Here is a 27,852-nt window from a genome sequence, read left to right on the forward strand (position 1 = left end):
GTCTGTGACATTTGCAGACGTAGTTTTTCTTTACTTTGTTTATTTATATCTGCTCTTTCACAGCAGCACCGTCCTTCACATCCATACGCTTCTACAGTTGCTGAATACAAGCTAGCATCACTGTGGGCAGCTGTGAGTGCAGTGCCTTGCTCAGGGGCATTTAAAGCGTGGTGGCTGCAGAGAGAGGGCAATGTGTCACTTCTCTCCCCGCCCACATTTTCCCACTTGGTCCAGAGATTCAAACCTTTTTATTTATTTATTTATTTATTTCTCTAAAAAGCTGCAGGCCAAGGCCACTTGCTTCAGCACCAGGGTCAGCTGAGTCTTTCCAACGTACATATTCCGAGAGACGAGTGTTTCACTCTGAGAAACACTGATGGAAAATTAAGTACGTATCTACCATTTAGTGATTTGACCCAAAGTAGTGAGAGGAACACTTTTATTCACCCTCTTCACTTGTTATTTATAAATTTAGCTTCTTCTTGTACTATTTTCTGCTTTGATGATTTTAATGTCAGTTGTGTCACTTTTTATGATATTTGATGTTTCCTCTCTTTGTCTTGTGGGGCGACATGTTTTCAAACACGTCCCTCGGGGTTTCTTTGTCTCGCTGCACAGGTTCGACTTTTCTTCCCTACCCTCTCCTCCTGGTGTTTTTTCTCTCTCTCTCTCTCTCTCATTCGTGCAAATAAATCAAACCTAATAGCTGCAATACCATTAGGAATTTCTCGTGCCTTTGTGTAACCCTGCAAACAAGCGTGTGCGGAGAGATATAGAGGAAAAATAAAAAGGTAAAAGAGGAGGCAAACCGAGTGGAGCTGATGCTTACAGGTACCTGACTGGAGAGGCTGAAGTTGGTGGCCGGGCTGCGTTTCTTGCTGGCGGTGGTGCCCACGCTGCTGTTGGCGCTGCTGGCCGAGTTCTTCCGTTTCCTCCTCTTCGTGGTCGTCTGTCGGGCGGGCTCAGCTTTGGCGCGACCAGCAAACAGAAACAGAGGCAATGCCAAGAACATAACGCATACAGACGGAAACAAGGTGTAGGGCTGTGTGGCGTGTGTGAGGTCATGCAGTAGAGGCTCGGACATGCAACATCGTAATCACACGTGCAGACAAACTTATGTGAGATGCCCACACGAGAAAGCAAACACGCAAACACAGGCCGACTACAATGATCCGCGCTTTGTTTTCTGCAGAGGTGAAACCGCAAGAGCGTTAACATCTTCCAGGACATGCACTAGTAAGAACTAACCCCTGTCTCATTTGCATAAATGCTCAACAATGGACCCTGACGCTCGACGTAATGCAAATTTGTTAATGATTTCAGTGCTGCACCGATTGCCACGTTAGCTCCGGCCCGATTAAAACTGCTCTGCTGTGGCAGGAAGCACATTCACGTCTGTGTTACTGAATGTGCTTCTTCTTCTTCTTTTTTTTTCACGGCGTCCATTCTTGCACATTTCTTGCATTTCTATAACTGCGATTTCCTGAGCATGACCATGTTATTGGTTTAATCATTTTTGTTGTAGCCGCCGCTGGAGAGAATCTGTCCTTGCATGCATTACACCAACATACGCATGTATGTTTTTTTGTTATTCATTCATTCATTTATCAACGAGCATCCATGATAATCGTGCACACAAACATGCATTTCAAAGCATTTTCCAGTCAACACTACGATGCAGCTTCCAGCTACGAGACAATTAACACTGTAGGAGAGAAGATACCTTTTTTGTGATTTGTGGGAAATATTTCCGTTTTGAAGTTCTGTGGGTGTCCAGCTGAAACCGGAGCTAAAATCAGTTTAATTTCATCCAAGTTGTTGAATAATTGTTATTTTTAAAACAATTTTAACACAGAGTGAGACCAAGAGATGACAACAGAGGAGAGATAAAGAAATAATTGAGCATTCAGTGGGACACAGATGCAATTTAACATCACGGGGAAACTTGTGCTTCGATGAAAGATGCTTTTCCAATTATGAGCTATATGTAATTCCTAAAGGTGCAATTAAACCATGAGTGAAGTCATTATTGTTAAAACAGATTTAAAGTGACGACACAGGTTAATAGAGATCTTGGAGATTCTCGTATTTATAAAGGAATTTATGAAGTGCATAATTTATGAGAACATGATTTTGTGAATTCTGCCAACATTTGTTAGAAAACATTATTCCTTTTAATCTCAAGTGAGACAAGAAAACACTGCTGTGATCTTCAAACCGATGTCTGAAAATGAAATACATTTTTCTTACTAATCACACCGAGGGAGATGCTTTCATATTCAGTTAGAACAACCAGCGACTGGTGATACAAACAAAACTGAAACTATAAATCAGAGCCAAAACAATGAGGGGATTTTTTTTTTTGTTTATCAGCATCTTTCGTCTTTTGATTCCTGACTTTGACAGACAGAAAAAAAAAAAAAAAAAGTGGGCCTATTGTCAGAGACAATCATTTCTGTTATCCAACCGGTTTCCTTCGATGCTGAACCGGTGACGCACTAAAATCACTTCCATTTCCACCAAAACGACTTATCGGAGAATAAATGTGCCTGTGGCTTCCTTCCTGTCCAGATCCCAGTCGGCTTCCAGGCCGGAGAAGAATTGCAGGAAAAAGAGGAATAACAAGCTCGCGATTAAGAAAACTGCAATTCCAGCTAAACTGCGAGGATCAGGAAAAAAATGTCAAAATATGGATGGATGACACGAGACGACCCTTTAAAAAAACTCTCGTCTTAAACAATCGAACAAATTGAGGAGGATCCGGTTGGAGGGAGATAAATTTCGTATAAAATAAAACCATTATCGAGCAACTGAGTTTAACACTGGAAGCTGTGTGTGATATAAACCTGCGACAGCCGTAAAGGATTTCATGTGTTTTCTTTCCACGAGCAAAATCAACCATCAGCACAGGAGTATTTCTTTTTTTTTTTTTTACTTTTGACTTTATATTCATAAAATGCTTTCCATGTTTTTTTTTCTTTTCTTTGAAGAACGTCATTGACACTAGGGAGCCGCCGGCCGGGGAGCTGGATCTACTAGTTTGATTACACCCGGCACTCTTAATTAAAGTTACACAGGTCTGAGTCAAAGGCTTTTTGACTGGTGTTGGTTTTTAAAGACATCTCGTCACGGCCCGCTAAGCATTGCAGTAATTTGCAGCCACTCCAATGTGTCCAAAAAAAAAAAAACCTCAGCTTACTCTTTTCTCTCCCAGTCTGAGACCTCACAGCCAATTTAAGCCTGGTACTTTTCAGAAACCGCCCTTAAACCATCAATCATAGAAAACTGAGAGGCCCGTTCAGATCGGCGAGGTCGAGATTCGAGGGGCGACCCCACGAATTCTGATTCATTTCACGTGGCAAAAACACATTCCAGGGATTAGGACATATCATGTCAAATTCGGAAACACAAGTGACGCAATAAAAATACAGTCTGAGAAAAAGATATTTCTTTTAGTTAAAAACTGTTTTTTTAAATTAATCTTCTTAAAGGAAATGATTTACACGTAATACTGAATTCACAGCATTTTAGAAAATGTGAATATTTCTGTTTATATCATAGAAGCCAAAGCATCTCTACTGCCATCTGGTGGCTGTCTGCAGTATGGGTCATAAACCCCGCCTCCTCCATGTCACTGCATGGGACATGGACCAAACTAAAAGGTCAAACACAAGATGGCGTCTGTCATTTGGGAGTAGTTCTTATGACATTTGAACATCGAATCAACAGAGCAGACAACAACCTGAGCTGTTACACGATTATCTGGAGTTTAAGCGGAACACAGAAAAGCTCTTCTGTCCATGTTCTAGACGTGTTTCAGGTTTTACTGAAAAGAGCCGTGTCCACGTGAACCTGTTCTTTCATTTAGAGAGTGAAGATTTGAGGTGTTTACCTGGCGGGGCGACCATTCTCTGCCATTTTTGGAATAAGCACGTCTTGAGACAGTCCCGGGGGCTGAGGTTGTAGGTCTTGTGCCTTGACATGAGCTCCTGCATGGGCTCCAGGATGACACACAACTGCGGACACAACAGGACAAACCACACACGCGTGTCAGCGTAAAGCCGATTCTTTTAATATCTGATGAGATAACAGAAGCAGGGGCCGTAAAGACACCGAGTTTGTTGCTTAATTAATCACAGCAGACTGACTTTGAGCGATTAGCTTTGTAGTAAATCCATTTTTTTATAGACACCATTAATAAAGAAGCTTTAAAAAACAGGTTTATTGTCAAGTGCTTCGGATAGAAGGACAAGGAGACAGATAGAAGGAGAAAGATGGGCAGGACGATACATTTTAATATGAGCTGGCTTTGTTGAGCTGTTTACAACTCACAGTAAAAAGACACACACTCAGTGCAGACACACACACACACACAGACACACACAGAGCGCTCCCTCATTCCCACACTGCGCTCCAACAATATTCTCCAACTAAAAGACCTTAAGTACAATATTCAGTCGGGAGAAAACTGTAAATCTCTGGTGCTCTGCAGCGAGAGGAACCAGAGGTCAGCCTGTCATCTTTAATACGTCAGGCTTAGCTTATCCAGATAACATCTGGATAACATTATACCAGCAGGTCAGCCCGACTCCTTCAACAGCAGCAATCATCCACATGCATCCAGATCGATGCAGTCAGAGGACAGTGATTGGACGACCACGGGTCCTAATACGATCAATAACAAGACGACGCCGGGCTCGAACTCCGAAAACCGGTCCCGCTCACATGACTGGAAAAAGTTCTGTTTTGAGTGAAAAACGTTTGCTGAAAAACAAACCCTCCAGAAAATGATTCGCTTTCCTCAAACTAGCTACAAACAAATCCAGAACTTCCTTGTTGAAGGTAAATGACCCCTAAGTAAACTCCAAACACTTTAAGAATGCGCCTCCTGGTGGTTTAACATGAATATCACTAGTGATTCTGCGATTGAGTTAGACACAACTACAATACACACTTCAACTTAAATTCAAGTTGCACAAACTCATAGATATCAGTCCCCTTAGTTTGCCTGATTTTCTTCATTTAGATTAATTAATTATTCCCTAGGGAATCGGTGATGGTGTCAAAAAACAATTTTAAAGAAAACAAATCCCGATCTGATCTGAATCCAGAGTTCGACGATGTGAAACATCATGACCGACAGCCGGGACTGACGAGAGCGGCTCACCAGGGCGAGCGGTCGTCGTGGTTACTGTTGGTGTTCCCCAAAGTGAGCGTAGCTGTGAGGTCAAAGCTGTAACTTGCTCAAGGGCACTCTGATAGTCATTACTGCGAGAGAGGACACTGTTAATCATTCCCTGCATGCTCAAATGATCTCGTCTGACCTTCAGCATCACACCACCACCTCCACATTTCTGATGTCAGGTCTAATCAGCATGCTCATCACCTCACAACACCTGGAATGTTCAAAATGCTCCAGCGGGTATATTCAAACCAGCTTTTTAAAACCAGTCCTCCTAACAAGCGTGGGCTCGGCCGCTTACGTCAAATTACCCGACGCAAACACAATATCTGCTGCTATTCCCTCGGTCAGGACGGCTGTGTTTTGATGCCACGCAGCTCGAGGTAAAGTGAACATCCCTGTAACAGACTAATCCCGTGTTCTCCTCTGATAGTTCCCTCCTGACACAGTAATATCCCTCCACAGCTCAGCCAACAAGCCCTGGCTCTCAGCCTGAAAACAAGGGCTATTTTCAGGCTGAATAGTAGGAAGCCGGCTGCTCCGATACATGGAAAGGCTTAAATACTCCAAATGAAAAAAAAAAAAGAAAGGGAGAGAGATATTGAGTGTGTGTGTGTGTGTGTGTGAGAGAGAGAAAGGCCGGTTGTAACCCCGCAGCCAGGAAACTGTCAGTCTCCTTTGGAAGGACTGATAAACACTGGGAAAGGCCTCGCTGCCAGTTTAATGTGAGGAAAGGGTGTATTTTACCTTGACACCCGTGATAACAGTCGGGGGAAGTATCATTTGCACAATGTTTGACATGTTGAATAACAGTGACTAAACAGCGGCAGCTCCCAGTGAGGAGAAAAGGGATCTGTGGCAGATGATTATCGGGGGAGGAAACAGGAAAATATATAATTTCAGACTTTTATTGTGTTCTTGTGCAACAGCGTAAGTTAATTTCTTTAAATCTCCAAAAAACAGTTTCAAAATTTCACTTGTTAATTATCGCGTGGGAGCAAAACGAGCTGCGTTACAGGACAAATAGAATCTAAATGAATCTTTGAACTTTCCATTTCTGTGTCTTATTCTGGCAAAGTCTTATTTCAAATGTGAATTCTGGTTGAAGGTGTGAAATGAAAGAGACACAAACAAGGTTAAATCTCTCATTATGGGGATTTTTTTTTGCGTACGAGTCAAAATTAAACCACATTGTGAGTCGACCGAGTCCCAATTTTAGCAAACGCACGGGGGTTTCTGTGGAACAGCTCCGGTTCAGGGGCCACTGACACGGTGCAAGTAATCTCTCAATTCATTGTTTTATTAGCGGAGCACTGACCATCTGAATCGCTGGAATACAGGATGAACGCTAAATCTTCAGTGTGTAATTACAGATACTTGAATTATCTCCTTTTTTTTTTTTTTTTGTCAGTGGCATCTCATCGGCTTTCTGAATATAGAAAATCATTGTTAGAAGAAAACAAAAACAGCCAGCCTGCTCCCTCTCTCTCCCTCTCTCTCCCTCTCTCCCACTCTCTCTGTGTGTCTTTCTTCGCTCGGTTATTATAAGCAGCAGAGGTGCCGTTCCCCGATTCACGCGCCGTTTCACAATTATGAGTCTCAACAGGGAGCGTTCATTAATGTTATGCTAATTTTCTGTATCCAATTAATTCTTCTCTCTCCCCGTCTCTCTCCCGCTCGCTCTTGTTCTCCCATTTGGAAAGCGTAGCTGTCAGTCAACTGTGGCGTCGGAAAATACACACACACACACACACACACACACACACACACACACACACACACACAAATAAAAGCCTGTGAAATAATCACTAATGTATTCAGCCGGCTTATACTTCCCATTTCCGTAAATTATATTGCTGCGGTCAGGTAGAAAAACATGTATATGCAGAGAGCAAAGAAAAAAATAAGTGCTTATTTGTTGTTTTGATGCCGTGCACTCTTGAAATTATACACTCAAGTTTTCAAACAGCCAACAGTGATAAAACGCATTCTGCACGTAAGCTCTCAATTCCTGTCAGACAGAGACAAAGAGTCACATTCACAGTCATGATGTGACCTCAAGTACACTGAAGAGAGAGAACGAGAGAGTAGAAAAACATGAATATTCAAACACTGAAAATACCTGTATATTTAAAAACTTCACTTCAAGAACCATATTAGCTGCGACAAAGAAACGTAATATTCTTTAAATAAATTCAGAGATTTAGTTAGAAAACATCAGTGACATGAATCGATACGTTTAGAAATGAATTGTTCCACCGTGTGTGTGTGTGAGGAGAACTAAACAAAAGCAGAATGACAGTCATAGACATCGCACACGCACACACACACACACACACACACACACTGGGTCTTTACCCTGAGGTAGTTGAGGGTGAAGTTGGTCAAACCCATGCGAGTGATGTTTTTGGACAGTTGTTCCAGCACCTGAGGGTCTTGTGCCTGTGAAGCCAGCAGCAGAGAAATGAAAATAAAGAAAATATTACACACACATACAGTAGAAACAAACATACGTGTCATAACACGTCGGCATTTTGTCACGTTTGCATTCAACTGACTACAACTAAAGAATTGTCTACAGGCAATTAAGGCTAATTGGCTAATTTCATCGGATATGCACAGTCGACACATTCACACCCTGGAGTCACAAACTCAACTGTTTAACGGTTATTGCAGTTTCTATTCATCTGGAAGTATTTCTGGCCTTCATTTCACGCTATTGTCAAACTGTGGGTTAATTAATCAATATTAGTTTGTCCTCCCATTTAAAATTCCACACATTTACCATTTCTTATCTTGACGATGGTGAACATGGTCTGAGCTGCAGGGAAAAATAATTGAATCATGTTCACTTAGTCGAAAAACCAGCAAATACAAATCTGCACATGTGACCCACCGTTCGATTTGATGCATTTTGTGCTTAATGTATGTAAATCATTAATATACAGTATGTGAGCTGCGATATTCACACTTCAGATTCGTTAAAAGACCCAGCACTGAAACGATAAACAAATTGTAAAATAGAGAATGCATTGAAACCGTGTGTTTGCAGAGAATGTGTAGGAGTGAGGAACAAATGTTAAATTAGAACAAAGCAGGAAAAAAAAAAAAAAGCCAAGGTGCCAATTATAGGAAGACATCTGATTGAAAAAAAAAATCCCATGAAGACACATGATTATTCACTGAGCTTGTTTGCCGCTCCAGGAATAAGCAGTCAAATTCTGAAAAAAGCTGTAGGTGTTGACGGAGCAAAACACAGCCCAGACTGAGCCGAAGCAGAGAGCTCGCTTGCATTCACCGCCTCATGAAAAATGCATAATTCTATCTCCACTCGCATCTCTGTGTGGGGAAAATCAAGAGGAGAGCGAGGGAGCCCTTCTGTACCGTCAGCAGGCCCACGTGAGTGACGGGAGGAGTGAGCGAGCGTGCGTTATTGGCAGCCGGGCAGATCGGAATCTGAATTACTTCACTCATCAAGTGGAATTAGGCTAAACGTACTGTACAGAAATTTGTCTTGGCAGCGCTGGCGCAGAGATGTGTCAACAATTTGTAGAGATGCGAGTAAACACTGGCACATATGGCGCAGGGACAACAGAGACGCTCGGTTCAAGAGGCCAAAGACAGACAAACAACAGAGTACAAGCTGCAGGAAAACACACTCAGAATTCAAGAAGCAGGGCGGCCGTCCAAATAAGAGGCAGGCAGCTATAGTGCATGTATCACACCTAATGTAAGAGGAGTCGGGGGGGCAACGTTTCTGCAGAAGAACTTTAAATACAACTTATTTTATCAGAGTTATACTTAACTTTTTACGATGAGATGAGAGCGAACAAGTTAAACTTCCTAAAGTAAAAGATGATCAGTTCTTACCCCCTATGGATTCTTTATTTTAAAAAATAATTTGACGCACTACACTGTGTTTTACTGTGTTTACTGGAACAGCTGCTACATCTGTACCCATGATGCATTGTTTGTTTGTTTTACTGCCGTAAATGTTAATGTATATTTACATCAGTGAGTTTCACAGAACTGCTCGACACACCGTGTGTGTACAGGGGATGTGTGTGTGTGTGTGTGTGTGTGTGTGCAGCTCCTGCAGGGTATTTGTATTGTGTTTGTGCATTCTTTTATTTTGCAAATCTTCGTTGTACTCCTACTTCACGTTACAGAGGGAAACAGCTTATCAATGGTTTTACTTATTTTACAGAACTGGTTCATTTGCACATTAACATGTTTTTGTAACACATGATCAGTTGATTGACCCCCCCCCCCCCTCCCGATGCGATTGAACAGTAAAAAACTGTAAAAACAAAAAAGCTTCACCTTTAAAAAGCAGTTTATAGAAGTGCCTCTTACACAATATTACACTAAAGCACTTTAATACTTGTATTACAGTTTGCTGAAAGTACTTCCTGTAGGACTTTAACGTGGAGTACTTGTACAGAAAGTTACTAGGAGTTTTCTGACGGGACGTATTGAAGATTAAGTTTCAACAGTGTCGGACTTCACGGAGAAATAAAACCTGAGACACCTGTCAATCAAAGCAATCACCGCCCCCTCAATCATATTTCTGCTTAGTGGAGCCTCATCAAAACACACAAGGACCGAACGTGACTGAAACCCGTTTGTTTTGTAGAAGAAATTCAATTAATTAACTAAATAAAAACTAAAAAATAACTTAAGACTTTAATTCAGATACATTTCTAAAGTCAGCATCTAGTGGCCATTACAAGAACTGCAGATATTTAGCTCACAGCACTGATGTGATGGTTTTGCTCTTTAAAAAAAAAAAAAGAACTGAACTAAAATAAAATGTGAAGGGTTTTATTCTTATTGTCTTTTTGACAAAGCCTCCCTGAACATGTTTGTTCATCATAAATGCTGTTGTTTAAATCCTGAGCTTCTATTTGGAGAAATTAAGGAATAAACTAAATTACACAAGCACTTTAAACATCATACACTTTTTAAAGGAAATGTTTAAGCATAAAGAAACATACATAAAATATATAAATGCAGCAATGAAGCACAGTTTTACTGTTTATTAAAGTATTTAACATCACGTCCTGTGGACAAGAGGCAGGTGTTTAAATTATATAGATGTTATATATACTTGCTGACAAATACTGCACATTACAAATCATTTAAACTTATATTTTTATGAAACAAACCATTAAATGCTTGTGAATCCTGAACACAGGGACCAACTATGTCTTCTAGCATCTTATGATTCTAGCAGGTCAAATCCATTTTCAGGTGTCCAGTGAATTTCTCTTGAGGAACATTTTAAATTGAGTTGAAAGTTTGGTTTCTAAAACATATTGCTGTTGAATTTGAAACGTAAAACTCTATTTTCCCAGACCATGAAACTTGCGTCATGAGACACTGGTGGTAGAAAATATAAAATATAAATAGAGAGGCAGTTCAGCTGGAATCAGAAGGTGCGTTCTGGTATCTGCATTTCCTCCTCTCCTCCTCTGGCTCCCGTGTGTGTCTCTGCTTTCATTAGTCCGGGCAGCGATCAAAAGAGTGAACTCGCTCACAAATCACTGAAGATCTGGCCAGGACCCACGACACCCCAAGATATCCCACTCTCTAGGAATTAGCGTGAATACCCACAGGGGCCAATTTATTGGTGAGTGAAATTCATATGAAGATTTTTGCCAAAAAGAAGCAACATGGTGATGGTGGCAGAGCCGCCTCTTACACACCTTTAGCTCCGTCTGGGTGAAGAGAAGAGGTTGAAGTTAAAAATCGAGTTTTATTCACCAAGTAAATTGGAGGAGATGCACGTCGAGCATCTTGTTCTGTGGCTGTTTTGTCTTTTTCTTCACGAAACCTTCTGACTTCTCTGTTAAAGCGTCGGCTTTTTCTGAATTTCACATTTTCATTTTTTCATATATAGATTCCTGAAGGCTGTTTCCAGCACATGTAAGGGAGGACTCGTAATATTTGAAGCCTTCGTCTAATGGCCATCCTGTGTGTGAGCAATGGAGGCTTCCTCTTCTCTTGAGGTTCATCTCCTAATAAATCTTCTCATGAATTTCTTGATTTTATTAGTCCATCATAGTCTAAAGCACAAGTTCAGATTGTCACGATGCTTGGATGCAAATCTATTTAAATCTGTACATGAAGTTTATTTTCTGGGCCTTTAGCTAAAATATGAGGAGATTGTCGATTTAACGACTTCAGACTTTTGGTTCACAGACACAGTAAGTGGTAAGTAACTAACACCACGAACAATATAAAGAGTCTTCTGACAATCTCACTATCGCAATAAGTTGTTTTACTTTCTATCTGTTTAAACGTACAATGTGTAACGTCTGCCCTCACGCTTCTCTCCACAACAGAAGACCTAGTTTGATGATGTCATGAAGCAGCATGGGATCATGTGACGTCACCTCCGCTGCAGATGAAAATCTACCAGATGCAAATCATGTTCAAAGATGAGGTCATGCATTAAAGTTTCATTCACATTACGCAGCAAAGGCAGAAATAATAATAATGACAATCATGACACACATGAAACAGCCGCCTGGCGAACTGACTCGTTTGTTATTTTCACCGGAAGTTATAGCAGCGACGGAAACAAGGTCACGGGACGAAGAGGATGTGACGCAATTAAAAGAAGAATACAAAATAAAAGAGTGGATGTTTCTGCGTTTGAACATTGTTGGAAACAAAAATGTTTTAATTAAGAATTGTTACGTCATTATATCTTTAAGCATAACAGGACATGATACTTCAGTCCTGATGAACTATACAATTCATTTCTCATCACATGAATCGGACCTGTGCGTGAGGTGGACACGTCATTAGATCTGCAGCGACTTGTGAAGCTTCTCTAACATGTAACTGAAGAGGTGCACGTCTGGAAGGGCAGAAGCAGAGTAATATTGTTATGCAGGGGCCAGTGTGAGTATATGTGCATAATATGGCTTCTGTAATTTTTTTCATTAAGGTGTTTTTTTTTTTTTTTCCAGCAGAGCTTTATGGTACAGTTCAAAATCATTAGACAGCAGAAACCCTTCTGCTCCGGCTGCACTCCACAGCTCCAGTGACTAAATGTGTGTTACACTTAGTGGAATTAAGCAGATTATTCATTCGACCTTGTTTTTTTTTTCTCCCTCTCTCTCCTTTTTCAGACAAGGGCCTGTTTTTTTTTTTTTTTTTATCCTCGGTGCCCTTTGATGTCTGCAAATAAATTGGTTTGCAAAAATCCCTCCAAACTGCTTTGTTGGCGTTTAAACCTCACATCCTCATGAATAGCTTCAGGAGGAAAAAAAAAAGAAAAAAAAGAAGAAGTGTCTTGGCCGAGAGTGAGGGACCCTCGCCGGGGGTTAAAAAAAAAAAACCACACGTACTCGAACCCGGGTGTTTGTTTTGTCGCGTGTTGGTGACGTCACACTCACGTGCATGGCCAGGATGCTGCGAGGGATGAGCTCTCGGTACTGCCGGATGGTAAAGTGCCACGTCTTGATCCTCATCAGATCGTCAAAGGCAAACTCCAGTATCAACCGCCCCTCTGTACAAACCTGGACAAAGATCACACACAGTCGTTAAGTGTTGTTTCACATTCCTCTCAGTGATCTTCACCCGGCTCTTAATGCGACCATCAGCTGACCGGGGATCAGCGTTTATTGGCCGGGGGCGTGATTTTAATAAAATAGAATTAAAATATAAAAAAATAAAAAAAACAACAACAACCCTGGAAGCGTTTTGCGTCCGTTTTGGAATTTGTTCAAGGACTCCGTTGCGTGGAGTGAGCTATTATGCTCCCAATATTTACTCTGCTCGCTTCCCTCATTCAGAGCATCTGTCCTTGGGCCTCTTAACCATCGCGCTATTTCTAAAATGTGAAAATAAATGTAATCTGGAGAGGGGTGTGTTTACGCCAGAGACAAAAGAACTTCAGGTCAGAGAGAGTTGCCAATTAGGAAGAGAGAGAGAGAGAGGGAGGGAGGGAGGGAGAGGGAGTGAGGGGAGAAAACATTTTTTCGCCCCTTTAGCTGAATTCAGCGTTTGCCGGGGCCCTTTCGCTTCTCCCGTATTTCGTTGCTGTGACAACCAGAGAGCGAGAGGAGAGAAAGGAGAGCGAGAGAGAGAAATGGAGAGACAGGCAGGCAGAGAGAGAGAGAGAGAGAGAGAGAGAGAGAGGGGAAAAAAATCAGCTGATTAGTTGGCATGGCAACGGCAAAGATGTAATCCCACCAGACACACTCTAATCAATGCCCCCAGCGCAGATGGTCTCCTGAGGATCAACAAGAAAGAGGCTAGCGGCCATACTGCAACCCCCCCGAACCACAACCACAACCCACCCACTCCACCCTCCACTCCTCCACTCCCCCCCGCCACCCCCACCCCCCTGCTGGTCACGTGCTCCACCGTTAACTCCAACAAAAAAAAAAAAAAAACACAGAATAAATAGAGGCTGCTTCTCCGCTGCCTCGACTGGAAATGTAAAATGTTCTCAGTCTTTGTGCAGCCGAGCGTCTCCTGAGTTTTTCAACTGAGATCACGATGAGTACGAATAGACGGAGTTTTGCTCCCTGGATTAAAACACGTGAAATAAGGTGGCACCAGGTATTAACATTAAAAAACATGCAGCAGCAACTTCTGAGAGACGTTGGTTCCTCTTTTATTATTATTTTACACAACTATTGCACATGGACGATTTGGTTTTAATAATTCACCTTATAGTGAGCCCTCAGTGTCCAGTTTATTAGGGACAGCAAGATACAACTCATGGAGCCTAAACTTATAAAGACCAGAAAGTTCTTTACATTCTAGATATGCATTATATTGTTTACATTGCATTTTATAGAAGTGTTGATTGAACTGTAAAACCATTTTGTGTTTTATTATTATGGGATGTGTCTCTCCACCCATCATTTGGGGCTATAAGCTACAGAACACCTCTCTATTCATTATGAATACTTCTATTCTAACATCGTACACACGTCACGGCAGCTTCTCCAGAAATATTTGCACAATTCACTTATTTTGTATAAAACATTGAAATGTTTATATTATTTAGAGCTTTTTCATCTCATCTACTTCTTATATCCAAATAATTCTTTAGTTCAATGCATGTTTATCTCTTGGACACTGAATGACAGACTTCTGGTTGTCATTGGACTTTTTCTGCCAACAGACACGTAACATTGTGGGAAATCAACACCTCTGGTCACTGTGACACAGCCCCCCCGAGCTGATACACTGCTTTTACATTCAAACACATCTGGGATCTGCGGCGTGGTCTGACATTGGGTGGATTACGAGTAAAGCAATATTTGGAACGTTTCCTTGTTGTTTAATGGACAATGAACATGTTTTTTATTTACTTTAATTCCAGCAGAGTTCAGACTGAAAGTGACGGGATGCATCGTGACCTGTGACACCTCCAAAACTAAATCTAAACTCAAAATGTGGATGAAAAACAACGTCCAGTGCATAAAATGTATTTCCACATTTCCTGATCTTAAGTTTTTTTCTGCATATGAGGCAGTTCCAACCTTTTACTTCATGCCTTCCCCCATTCTCTCTCCCCCGTTTCCCCCCAACTGTCCTGCCTATTAAGGTAAATGCACAAAAAAATCGGTCCCAAGTTCCCAGGGGTGAAACGGTGATAATTGGGGTTAATGGTTTATAGGGTTAGGGTCCGAAAAAATCCTCCAGAGTTAAAACTACTACTTTCTCAAGTCCCCAGCAACACACCTGCCAAGTTTGACGTGGAAAGGATGAGCAGAAAATTGAAGGACAGAATGAAAGACAGATGAAGAGCGACGGAGATTTCTGGATTTATTAAGCAGGACAGAAGGATTAAATTTTCCTTTATGTGTTGAAGAAAGTTCTTAAGATAAACAAACCGTCTTAAACCTCTGGATTATCAAAAAAAAAAAAAAAAAAAAAAGGGAAGGAAGAAGAATTATCACGGAGCTAATAACGGCATTATTTACAGTTTACTGAAAGACGCTGTTAAGGCTGAGGTGTCGATCATTTTCCAAAGAAAGTAAACTTCAGCCGAATCAAGACGCTGCATTTGCTTATGGGAGCATTTTATATGTTTTCTCTGTATGGTGATTCGAACAATCATCACGGAGGCTTTCAGCCCATGTTGTAATTCTTGAAATGAAATCATGGTCATTATGTAGTGGATGAGGTTCATCCCCCTTGGGCCATCAAAACCTATTAAAAGACAAAATACTTGGGCATGTATGAAGAAATAAATAATTCTTTACATATTTCCTGAGTGTGTTTCTAGTAGTTTTGTGTTATTACCCAGCAGCGGTGAAATAACTTGTGTTTACCAGCGAGGCAGCGTTTTCTGATGTGTTCCAGTTGCTGGAGCACGTCAGTGAAACCACGCGGCATTATTGATCCTGTTTCCCATAGTATCAACTGTGTCTTTAGCATCGCCTCAACTACAGCTCTTGGTTCTCTCTGCCTCTCTGAAACTGCTAAATTAATTGTCCAGCAGCCTGAATCAGACCAGCAATAAGAATCACTTTAATTGCAACAAATGTGCAGGAGTTTGTCTTTGTGGCAAACTGCTGCAGAGATATATTAACCACAAATGCAACTGAGGCAGCCTCTCCTGCAGCTTCCAGTGCAGATTCGATCCCATGAAGCTATTTATTTCTCCACGGTGAAAGCCATCTGGTACAAATGGAATACTAGAATAGCTGCAGCCATATTTTGTTTTAGCTAAATAGTGTTCCCTTGTGGAAACTAAAAGGAGGAATATTCCCTCAAATTAAAAAGTGCTCCATTAAACGGTACAGCCCCTCACAGAGAGTCCCTCATTGATTTAAGAGCAGGGTCATAAATCTTCCACACATCGGGGCTGAGATCAGGGGATCTCCGGCTCAAAAGAGCAAGAAAGAATAACAGCGTCCCGCTGCTGAGACACTATTCAATACTGTACTCTAACATGACAATCTATTAACAGCCGAGGAGCCGAAGGTCGTTAGATCGATTATCATGGGCATTCATGACGGCCTCTGGTGCATATAAATAGGCTCAAAGTTGACTAAATATCCTAAATTATATAGCAGGGAGGTGCTGACATGTCTTATACCACAGTAACTCAACACAGCCCTCTGCATGGACAGATAAAGGAGCCTGACATTAATATTTAGATCACAGCATTAATTGTTATTTATGGTTATTGCAAACATAAATAAGTGAAGTGTGCTTTAAATATGGTGTTTACAGCAAATGTGTCGACTCAGGCTGAAACATCGGCTTATTAAAGCAGATGTTCATGAATAAATAACAAAAAGTAAAATAAACTATAGACGCGGACATATCCTAGTATCTTAGTATCAGGGTCCTTATCGATACCGTTTCTATGAATAAACATTCATATCGCTGCCGCATCGTTAACAGATTTCTCTTAATTGAAATCAATTACGTCTCATCCTCAGAAAAATCAGTCAAACTGTTAATTAACTCGCAGCCGACAACCTCATTTAACAATTTACCTCAAGTATCTCAGAGTCACTTTCAAAGATCAGGAAATAAACTGACGCTGTGAGACACGTGCCTCCACGCGCTGTCAGCGCCGACCAGCGTCAGAGGAGCAGAGATGTCTGAGTCCCTGGTTAGACATTAAACTGACACTGCAGCAATAACCACAGGCGGCCATAAGCAATCACACGAATCAAACAAGTGGGGTTAAATTAGAGCAGCACCGGAGACGAGCGGATATCGAGTCAATAATCTGATTCAGGTTAGAAAAGCACGTGTCATGATACATCTGTCGCACAGACAACATGAAAGAAACACTAAATTAATAAGAATTCACCACTGAGCCTGTTACAGTGTTGAACTCTGATTGTTTTCACACCTTGCAGTTACAGCAGGATCGACTTGTTCAGTAATAAAGGCCATTCAATGCTCGTATAATTGAATATCTATAATCATAGAAATATTAGCTACAATCCAAGCAGAGCCCAGAAACCTCACACCACTGATAACACACCCACTGGTAAATTTCTCAAGAAAAAAAAAAAAAAAAAAAAGAACAAAATCCGCCCAGGGAATTAAATTCTCTTGTGGTGTGATCACGATGTCACAAACTTGCCTCGCCTTTTGCTCTCTGTTCTCCCTCCCAGCATGCGACAACCCCCGACTGGGCGCCGGTAACAAGGGCCGTGGCTTGTGAGCCAACACACACCGGTCAGGGAGAAGCAAGGCCTGCTGGGTAGTGAACAGAAGCGCTGGGAGGCGGTGGGCTTTCGGTCAAATTGGCGCCATGTGTCACCTTGTCAACACCTTGCCTTCCTGCCGGCGCTCACACGTTGTCTCCCAGCCACCTGGAGAACGCCATCTTAGCACCCTGCTACGACCCCACCCATTCGTTAGCGTGCAGCACCCGAGCATCGCCGTGGAGATGGAGCCAGAAGACGAGAAACGGAGACGAATTTCTTAAATGTTTTTCACCGTTAAATTATTTATCAACTTGTTTCATATTCTTTCACTTTTTTCCGTCCGTGTCGTGAAGGATCCATCTGCCAATAAACCGTTTTCTTTGTTTTTGGAAATCGCATTTAAGGCCATGTTGAAGAGAAACATCTGGAGATTTTCCAGAATAAAGTTGTAATATTTTAAATATAAGACTTTAAAGGTGGAATTAAAGTAAGAATCTAAGAATAAATTAATGTGATTTTAGGAATAAGCCGAAAGGATCCAAAATCTTGATCATCAATGTCTCTTGAGAAAACCTTCAATTTATTTATTCAGAAAAAACTATTTCTTGCAGGATCTTTAGTAACTCTATCATTTTTACGATTACGTGGTTTTAAACAGTGTAAAGATGAATTATTTTGTTATTTGTGAGACAGCTGAGCCCTATTTTTGTCAGTTTGAGCCATTGTTTTCTAAGATAAGATAAAATAATCCTGCATTAGTCCCACAACAGCAGGATACGTGCTGCAGTACCTGAGGTGACAGATTCATCTGCATGTTCTGTATTGTTCAGGTTACATTAATACATGGATGAAATAAGTATTCAACACGTTAAACCATATTAACACCAAACACCGTATTAGAAATCATGTTAGAGATGAGACTTATTTAAACCAGGTTATTTGGAAGTAAACTCAAAACTGAGCAAAGTTATTATCCCTCATTACACGTGGAGCGGAGATGACGAGTTTTACTATTCCCATTCAATCTCTGCTACAAATACAAAAGTTAAAATCATTGTAAGGTTTTAACAGAGCAGAAACATGGATGTTTAGGTTTAACATCCTTATAATGATTATATATTATAATATATATATATATATTATAATATATATGTATTATAGCTGTGACCCAGACCCAGACCCAATGATTATATATTATAATATATATATATATATATTATAATATATATGTATTATAGCTGTGACCCAGACAAAGCATAGGCTGTGTTGCTATGTTTTCATCAAGAATCAGAATAGCATAAGATTGGTCTGTACCGTTTTACCCTTTAATGCTGATATATGTAATTTGATGTCAAATAAACTGATCTGAGATCATCACTGTTTTCTCATCCGGCTTTTCTTTGCGTCTCAAATCTCGGCGACAACGGTCTCGTTATTTCTGACGGACAACAATGGATAAAACTGCTTTAGCAAAAAAAAAAAAAAGTTGTAATCAAGTAGAATAATTTGTTAAATGTGCTCTTGCCTGTGAAGCAAATGTGAATTAGAGTTTTTGAAAAAGAAAGAGAGAGAGAGAGAGTGAGATAGAGAGAGAGAGTGAGACGAGCAAAGAAAGAGACAGGCAAAGAGAGAGAGCGAGAGAGAGAGAGCAGGAGTGAGGGGGAGAGCAAGAGAGCGAGTTGGGAGCTGGGGATGATTTCTCTAGGGATGAAGGATGCGAGTGTGTGTGTGTGTGTGTGTGGGTGGGTGCAGGGTGCGGGGGGGGGGGTGCAGAGAGAAGAAGAAGAGGGGAGGATGAGAGAGAGCGGTGGAGTAGAGAGCAAGGGGAGAATGAGCGAGTCAGGCAGGGGAATGAGAGAGGGGGGAGGTGGAGGGGGGAGGTGGATGGGGGTGGTTGAGGAAAGCGAGGCAGAGCTGATTGAGATTCGGGCCTCCAGAGCTGCAGGCTGGCGGCTGCTCCGAGCTCAGGGACAACACGCTCAGTTATTGGAATTCTTCTTCTTCTTTCTTTTTCTAATGAATTAATTCTTCTCATCCAATTTAGGCGAAGATGAAAAGAGAGCAGCGCTGCGAGCATCAAATTTAGCTTTTTTTTGTTGACCGGGGCCTCGACCGCTCTGTTTCTGCTCCTGTTCATATCAGACACAGTTATATATAATCTCCTTTCTTTTTTCTTTTTTTTTTTAAGGAGACTCGTTTACAAAAACCAAACATCAGCAACATTAAAAGAAAATTTCCTGTGTGTGTTATCGTGGATGTTTCACGTTTTCATTTACTAATAAGATAACACAAAGAGCCCCCCCCCCACACACACACTTCCCTGCTCCACCTATACTCATTTACACACACGCCCAACCCCCACCCAACCCGACCACCAGCCCCTGCATGAATTCAAAACCACCTCGGCTGAAAATGTACAGCGACAGTGACGTGACCTCAGCATCCCCACGTGTAGGCGGTCATGCATGTAAATATGCACTCGCATGTAAACACACCTGTCACACGTGAACCGATACTAAGACGTTGCTAAATAAAGGTCCCGCGCTACAAGACGTCTCACGTGTGAACGATGGCAACGTTCTCGAAAGAATTCAAATCAAAGTGTGATGAATTACAGCTTTTTGTTAAATATATGGAGAGTTACAGGTACGCTTCATTTTTTAATCCATAGAAAACAACTTTATACTATTACATATTGGGATTACTAATATTACTAGTACACTATTAAACTGAGACTTGTTCATTATGATAAATATCCAGACAAATGTCATATTTGGTCAAAAAGTAAATTTCAACCATTAATATTAACCCTGAAATAAAAGAAAGAACAGATTGTGTATCTGAAAATATGTTTATATTGACGTGCAGTATATTTACAAGAATACATGCAATGATCTTTTCTCTTCCTGTGAAACTTCTGATGACTCATCTTGAAGTCAGGTCAGAATCAAACTTTTTTCTGCCTGTGACTAAGACGAGATGAAGACGAGACGACACCGACTTCATTAAACATTAACTGCATCAACGTGGAGTTTCTTAGATTTTCATATTGACATTTGCCTAAAAGTACCTTTATAAATCCTCTACTGTTTTGCTGTGAACCACTTAACACGGAAACATTCGTGTCAAGTCATTTCTGACTCAGATTCACTTCTACAATGGACTCGAGACAAAACAAAATGTGCAGTAGAGTCGTGGCTGGTATTTTCACATCTAAAAGCGAGAAAGAGAAAAGACAAATCACAGGAAAATGACACCTGATACCAAGAAATTCTTGAATTAAGGTCATTTGCATTGAAAGGTTGTCATGTAATCTCAACCCAGTGGCACATTTTGATCCTTTCTTTTCACCAAAACTGATTTTAGATCTTAATAACAGACAAAATGACTTGCTTTTTTTTTTTCTCCATTATGTTTTTTAATTCCTTCAGTCTCACAGCCCTTGGCAGGTCAGCCACAAAGTTAATTTCAGACTCTGCACGCACACGCACACCCACACACGCACACACACACACAGAAGTGAGAGCGTACTGTCAAGTCCTGAAAACAAGACGCCGTATTGCTGTTTAATGTCAGAACAATCCGGTCCGGTGCTGTAGCTCAGGGTTCATGGTACAGGGAACATGGAATCCCTTTAGCTCGGCTGCACGGCGCTGACAAGGTATCTGCCCTCAGATTCATTTAGAGAGTCAGCAGAAGAACACTAAGAGTCAGCTAGCCATCTGGATCAGACTGTAGTGGAGCAGATATTCACTCCAGCTCACAGGGGGATTCTCTCCCCGAAGTCAAAAGCAGATGAGCTCAGCTTTAGCTCTTTCAGAAGACCTCGGTGTCAGGTTTGGATTATCTCACCTGAGCAATTTGGGTTTTCTCTGCTTCTCCTGCTCCTGTCTGTGCATCACTTGTACCACAAAACCAAACCCATGCTATCCCAAAGATCTCACTCGTGTCCCCGTCCTTGAGTAACACATGTCGACTTTAAATAGCCCGGCGACATCTTTAACAGGAGATACGCCGGTGGGTTTGGGGCTTTAGGAGCTAAGCATTAAATTCTACATGACATCCTTATTAGTAGTTTGTAAATGTATATTTTTATGGGCTCATAAAGCACCTTATTACAATATTTCAGCTTTAACACACCATCTGCATAAATTCAAGTGTTCAAACTGAGAATTACATTAAAAAACACAAAAAATGAGTATTTGTACATTCACCTAAAGTGTATTAATCATTGAGTTACTCTTTAAATTGAACTAAACTGTGATGCAGTCACTCACAAAAGGAGTCACTGCTTCAGAAATAATGTATGAGTTCACACACAGATCTAATATCTGACTGTGGAGCCACCAGCTATGACGTGAAAACTCAAGGATAAACTGAGAGAATCAAAGGCTGTAAATGGATTTGATCTTTCACCAGTTAAACACCTCGTCTGGTCCATTATCATAGCTTGTGATCAATTATTCATGGCGGGAGAAGCGCAGGGGTCAGGTGTTACCTTTGTAAACATTGGCTTCCCGTGCTGGGTGACCATGGTGCACTGATCACAGTCCAGGGTGATGCAGGAATTGTGGAAGGACTCCTTGGAGTGTTTGAGGATGTAGTGGAGCTCGGTGACCCCTCCCTCGAACACCGTGCTGAAATATCGTGGGATCAGTGTCCGGCCGATCGCTGCGGGGAGACAAAGGAGAGGGCAGAGCTGCTAAATATAGGAGAGCACATGTGAAACGATGTGGAGAGAAGACACTGGGATAATGGCCGACACATCGGAGAGAACAGGGTGACAGCTGAAAAAACTGCAGCTGATATAAGACTGATTCTGGAGCTGCTGGTTATAGCTGCAGGCTGCTAATGCTACTGCTAAGATTTACATCTGCATGGTGTTTAAAATGTTCAGTGCCAGTATGACACGTGTATGGAAGCAGATTAGGGCGAGGAACAAAGACGAGAGGAGGACGGTTGTTGAGTTTTTGGCATTTCAAAAAAATCCAGTTCAAATGTTGAAATACCAAAAATACTAAATCAAAGGAAGATTTGTTTTTGCTTTTATTTTGTGAGTCAAAAGTCAAAACACTTCAAAGATGTGACGTCAAGAATAAAGTCAAAATCATTCTCTTCTAATTTTTTGGCAAGAAAGTGAAATTACAAATTTCCCATAACAATGAAAATGTTTAAGAAAAGCAAAGTTTTAAGCAAACTCACATTTCTCACAAGTCAAATAACGGAAAAGTTAAATGCTACTTGAACACAAGACTTGTGCAAACACTTATCTTTAATTAAATTGGCGAAACTGTGAAATCCAAAACTGTCAAAGCAAAGAAAGGAAACGAATCAATGTGAATCTGAGGAAATTCAGTGGAAGATTTCCGTCCCTCACACTCGACAGAGCAAAGTACTGAGTACAGAACCGCCAATAATAATAATACACATTAATTAATTGCAGCATTAAACTCGTCTCTACAAAAACGAGTTAGCATTTATTACCTAATAATTACACATGTAGCGTATTTAAGTGATGAGCGATTGTTAAGTCGTGTGTTTATTGATTTGACCTCGACCTTCACTGAAGAGAACACTGTGCGAGCTTCTCTGGACGAACAACTTTAACCATCTTTACAGTTAGTTACCGCAATTTGCAAAGCATTGTGGGTAAAGTGCATGATCCAACATGTCATTTGCAGTGGCTCACTGTATTTGAGCTTGAGTAACATACTGGTTCAGACATTTGCGGTCGTGCAGTCTCGTTAAAAGCAATAATCTCACCAGCAAATCATTTTTAGCAGAGCGGTAGTAATCCAGATGAACTTGTTGAATATGTGTTATTGATTAGCAGCCGCCCTGATGATCACGTTTAATTTATGAACCCAGATCCTCAATGCAACAGGCACAGAACAGATTTACAGAAAGTATTGGATTGTCCTGAAACCTATCGATTGACTGAGGACCGAACACTGCGCTGCCTTCAGGAAACCTGTTCACCCTTCAAGAAATAAAAAAACTTCATTCTGAGATTGAGTCTGATTTTTCCTTGAAACAAGTGTCAAATACGTTTTTGCAGCGCGGGGAGGTAAATTCACTTCTTTCCAAGATTAAAGATTTTCTAAAAACAACTGACAGTATCATGAATTTCAGCCTCTCGATCCACTTCCTCCGACACTTCTTTCACATATTTTTCAGAATAATTCGACTCCGTGACTGAGTTTCAGGTATTAAACTGAATTATTAAGATGGACAACTTCTGCAGAGCAAACTTTCTGCAGGAGCCTAAAGAGACAATGAACAGGCTGCATGATGAAAACTGGAGGAGGAGTCAGGGAGGGAGAAATTGTCTTCGGTGTTTTATCGCCCTCAGGCTTCGTCTGGTTTCCATCTCGTCTGTGTTAGCTGGCTTCAAGAAGAAGGATGGATGATACACAGAGAGAGGCTAAGTTTCCCACTATTACTGTATTAATATCACAAATTCCTAAATACTTGGATGTATTTGTTTGGTATGAAATGATGTATTTTGGTCATGAAAACATTAACAGTATTTAATTTGGCTAAAATAAAAATTGTAATTCCCCACAGGAGCTTCCTCATCAAGGGTTTTTGAGATCATCAGTCTTTCATTTAAATTTGAGCATTTTACAGCTTATGCATTCTCTCGTCTTAGAGCTTCTTTACCTCTGTGAATATCCCACTCTACCCCTTAACTAAGAACCAGGAAATCTAGCTACGCTCACTACCCACCAGACTGTGGATTGTAGGACGTTCAGTTCCTTAATAATGGACAAGAGATTCATGATATATATATATTTAACAAAAGTATAAACTGAGAAATCCTCCTTTTTTTAAACCCAAAGATTCAGTCACCTTATTCTACAAAGTGATTTATTGTGGCATAGTGGTATAGTGGATAGCACCTCACAGTATGATGGTTCTAGGTTTGTATCAGACTGGACTTGGTCATCATCAGAATTCTGTATAATTCCGCAGATTATTTTCTCGCTGACGGATCGAAAATGACGTGTTAATGCATCGTATTTGAGAAAATAATGAAAGATTGTCCTCAACTGCATATGTAGACCAGAGGTTGTGCACGGCAGCAGCAGAGCAGCTGCGTCAAACTTCTCTTATTTCAGACAAAAACACGGTAAAGCCTCTTCCTATAACTGCAGAGCTCAATATTGCAGTTTCTGCTTCTGGTCGAGCGGCTGAGCAGAACAACTCATACCGTCTCCAAGACCTCGTCCTATAGCTGGACACTCTCCCTTAAAGACCAAGGTTTTTTTTTTTATTTCTCCAGCTTTAGGATTTCTGCTGAACACGCACGCACTCACACACACAAACACACACACACACACACACACACATGCCTGTGAGCTGCAGTGCAACCGCAGGCTTCATCCAAATATCACAGGGCAGTTCCACATGAGCGAGTTGACTTGCTCAAGGGCAGGGCCAGAAGTTACTGGAGGGGAAAGTGCTACTCATTCAGTCTAATGCACAGGGGATCTGAACCAGCAACCGTCTGGACTGTAACAGACGGTTATTTACTGAAAACTTTTCATGCCCCCTTTTTTTCTGATCCCATCTGAGTCTTCTTTTAAATTTCATTAGCTCCACCAAGGATTTGTTTGTTGGCGTTAACTCAGCATTTCGCAAAAAGATGAATTTTCTTATCACTTCCTCAAGGAAATAATCCACGGAACTAAAACAACTGTACGTACATATTCAGGATTATTCGGGCTCTGAGTGTCACAGCTTAACTTTACATCATCTTGTGTGAACAGTCTCTGCAGAGATTACACAACAGTGTTTACAGCTACAGTACACCGAGGTCCCTTCTATCTGAGGACCACAGTGAGATACAGTGATTATATAACGAGGACAAAAACCAACAACTTTAAAAAACGGGTTGTCGGGGACGTGCTGCTTCAGTGAGACAATAAAATCTGTGAGATGTCAAAACACTGCACAGCGGTTTATAAAAACAATGAGACAGGACTGAACAACTTCGGCAAGTTTAACTGGAAGCTGCTTTTTTATTTTTTGATGCAGTGACCGTGAGTTTGCTGCTGCACCTTGACAGATGTTGTCACTTTTCATTCTGGTAAATCTGAGGCAGGTACAACTTCTTTGTTGTGTGAATCTCCTTCTTTTGCCGACCTGTGTTGTTGCACAAAGAGCTGAATGTCAGTCCGAACGCTGTGAGTCCCGACCGGAGCTGTACTCGGACCCATGGGAGAACTTTGGCATTAACGGGTTGTGGAGTAGTTTGGCTCATTTCAACAAATGACGTAGATCTGTCTTGTTTTTTCTGTGATACAGCCACATATTTGTGTTCAGGAGGATTTATCTTAATAAAAACCACTAAACTACGAAGCTGCTGCTGCTCACTGTCACCGACCTCATCACTTTTACTCCACATGATGCATTTGAGAGAGATAATAGTTTAAAGTAGTGGATAAATGACTAAAACATCCACCTCTGCCACTCCAGGCTGTGGGACTACAAATGCAAACTTAACCGACCCGACTGAAAAAATGAAGAGCCTCATCTTAAACATAAACTATTCCACGATCACTGTGTCGTGTAAAAACATGAACCGGCTCTCCAGTTTCAAGGTTCAATCACCGCAGGTCACCATTAGAGTTTCAGAGAGAAAAGCTGCAACCGGCATCATCACAGGTGGAAAGTGCAAAACATAGGTTTAAAAGCAGATGAATTTTGAATGACGGGACTTTGCTGGAGCACTTGATCTTCTCTGACAGGGCTTTGGAGTACGTCGGGTCAAAAAAAGGTTGAGAATCAGTGTAGGCAACTCTAAACTAAAGACTTTCCTCTTGTCTTTTGTTTCTTTTTTAGCATCAGTGCTTCAACCGGGAATCAAACCTCTAATCCCGCCAAGTGTTAGTGACCCGGTCTACCCACTGAGCTACGCCGGACTGTTAAATAACAGCGGAAAACAAAACAAGCACAAATCCTGACTTTGGGATTATGAAGGCGAGCATGCTGGGATTTCCTTTAGCCTCTCGTTCCTCGCCTAGTGGAACAAGGCCCTCTATTCCTCTGCATTTTCCTGCCCGTCAAATCTCCATCATTAGAACACTGCTGGAGAAAAAAAATCGGGACAGCCACATTATCCAGCAGCACATGGCCTCTGATTTCAAGCAGAAATAATCCATCTTAGAGTCAACACTCTGTTGGCTAGAATTATGCTCTTTCTCCCCTTCCCCCAGGGTGGGTGGGTGGTCATGAGGAGGTGTGTGTGTGTGTGTGTGTGTGTGTGTGTGTGTGCGTGGAGCAGGGAGAGGAGGAGGAGGAGGAGGAGGAGGAAAGGGGGATGAAGCCTGGGAATAAAACTTCATTTAAAAGTGAAATGTCCCCAAAGACAGTGGCTCGAGAGGCTCTTGAGGTCAGACCAAGATGGTGGAGTCTCAATCAAGAGAGAGAGAGAAAGAGAAAGAAAGAGAGAGAGAGAGTGAGAGAGAGAGAAAGAAGGATGAGGGTGATGTTGGCGGTGGGGTGCAGAGGATGTGTGTGGGGGGGGGGGGGTGTACCCGTGACTGGCATGTTTTTCAAATTCGATAAAGTCAGGCATGACTAAATAACACATACAATGTTTGGCATCGTGAGCAGTGGCTGAGGGAGGGAGGGAGGGAGGGAGGGAGGGTGAGCTGCAGGGTCCGCTTGCTGTGGATGACTGTGTAAATGATGCTCTCTCTCTCTCTCTCTCTCTCTCTCTCCCTCTATTACTTGCACCACACTCCCTCTTTCTCCCTCTCTCTCTCTCTCTCTCTGTATCTTGCTCCCTCCCTCGCTCGCTCGTTCTCCACCACGGTTGAAAAACAAAGTACGTCTAGGAGTGGAGCTGACTGCTAATGCGGAGAAGCTCTGAGGAGACGAGGGGGAGGAGGAGGGAGGTGGTGGAGGGATTGGGACAGGGGGAGGGGGGGGGGGGGGGAGGAATGAGCAAGGGATGAAAAAAGGGAGAGAAGGAGGGAGAAACGAGGAGGGAAGATGAAAAAAATAAGCCTGTCAATGGAGGGAGCGAGGACTCTGGAACGATGGGGGAGGGGGGGGATGAGTGAGAGAGGGGGTGAGACAGCAGGAGAGAGAGAGAGATGGGGGAGTCGGGGAGGGGGAGGGGTGCTCAGGTGATATGCAGGTCTGCCTCTCGCCCACCTCACCGAGCCGCGCAGGAGTTTTGGTTGCGTCTCCTTAATCCAAACTGTGCAGAGGAAACGCAGCGAGGAGCGCGGGTGTAATATATAAACATGTTATAGTGGCCATGCTCAGAAAAAGAGTTTCTGTTCATAAAGTTTCTGAGGCTCAAACTGTTTCTCTCCCTCGTCCTATTTATAACGTCAGCAAACACTTCAACTCACGAGCTGGGAGTCAACAGGCCTCCGTGTCTCTTGAGAGCGTCGCTGCACCGAGGGGGTGAAATACTGCACATCCAATATTTCAAGAACAGTTTTATCAATTCAGTCAAATTAAACATTCAAACATTCACAAGTTTAAGGTCGGACACAC

General features: G+C 41.8%; 1 protein-coding gene across 8 annotated transcripts in view; it reads right to left on the reverse strand.

Annotated features, from left to right (window-relative positions):
* Nucleotides 1-27,852, reverse strand: part of ldb2a (LIM domain binding 2a) — a 77,998-nt gene that overhangs the window by 7,043 nt on the left and 43,103 nt on the right. The window contains exons 3-8 of one of the 8 annotated variants that reach the window (XM_069531034.1): nucleotides 21,833-22,005; nucleotides 12,592-12,714; nucleotides 7,541-7,624; nucleotides 3,893-4,016; nucleotides 1,724-1,789; nucleotides 830-966 (exon numbers count right to left, since the gene is read on the reverse strand). In XM_069531034.1, the coding sequence (XP_069387135.1) occupies nucleotides 830-966; nucleotides 1,724-1,789; nucleotides 3,893-4,016; nucleotides 7,541-7,624; nucleotides 12,592-12,714; nucleotides 21,833-22,005 (707 nt within the window). Of the gene's footprint in view, nucleotides 1-829; nucleotides 977-1,721; nucleotides 1,790-3,892; nucleotides 4,017-7,540; nucleotides 7,625-12,591; nucleotides 12,715-21,832; nucleotides 22,006-27,852 lie in introns of all 8 variants that reach the window. The other 7 variants (XM_069531030.1, XM_069531035.1, XM_069531032.1 and 4 more) reach the window with 7 other exon arrangements.

The sequence above is a fragment of the Paralichthys olivaceus genome, chromosome 9, assembly GCF_024713975.1.
Source record: "Paralichthys olivaceus isolate ysfri-2021 chromosome 9, ASM2471397v2, whole genome shotgun sequence".
NCBI classification, from domain to species: domain Eukaryota; kingdom Metazoa; phylum Chordata; class Actinopteri; order Pleuronectiformes; family Paralichthyidae; genus Paralichthys; species Paralichthys olivaceus.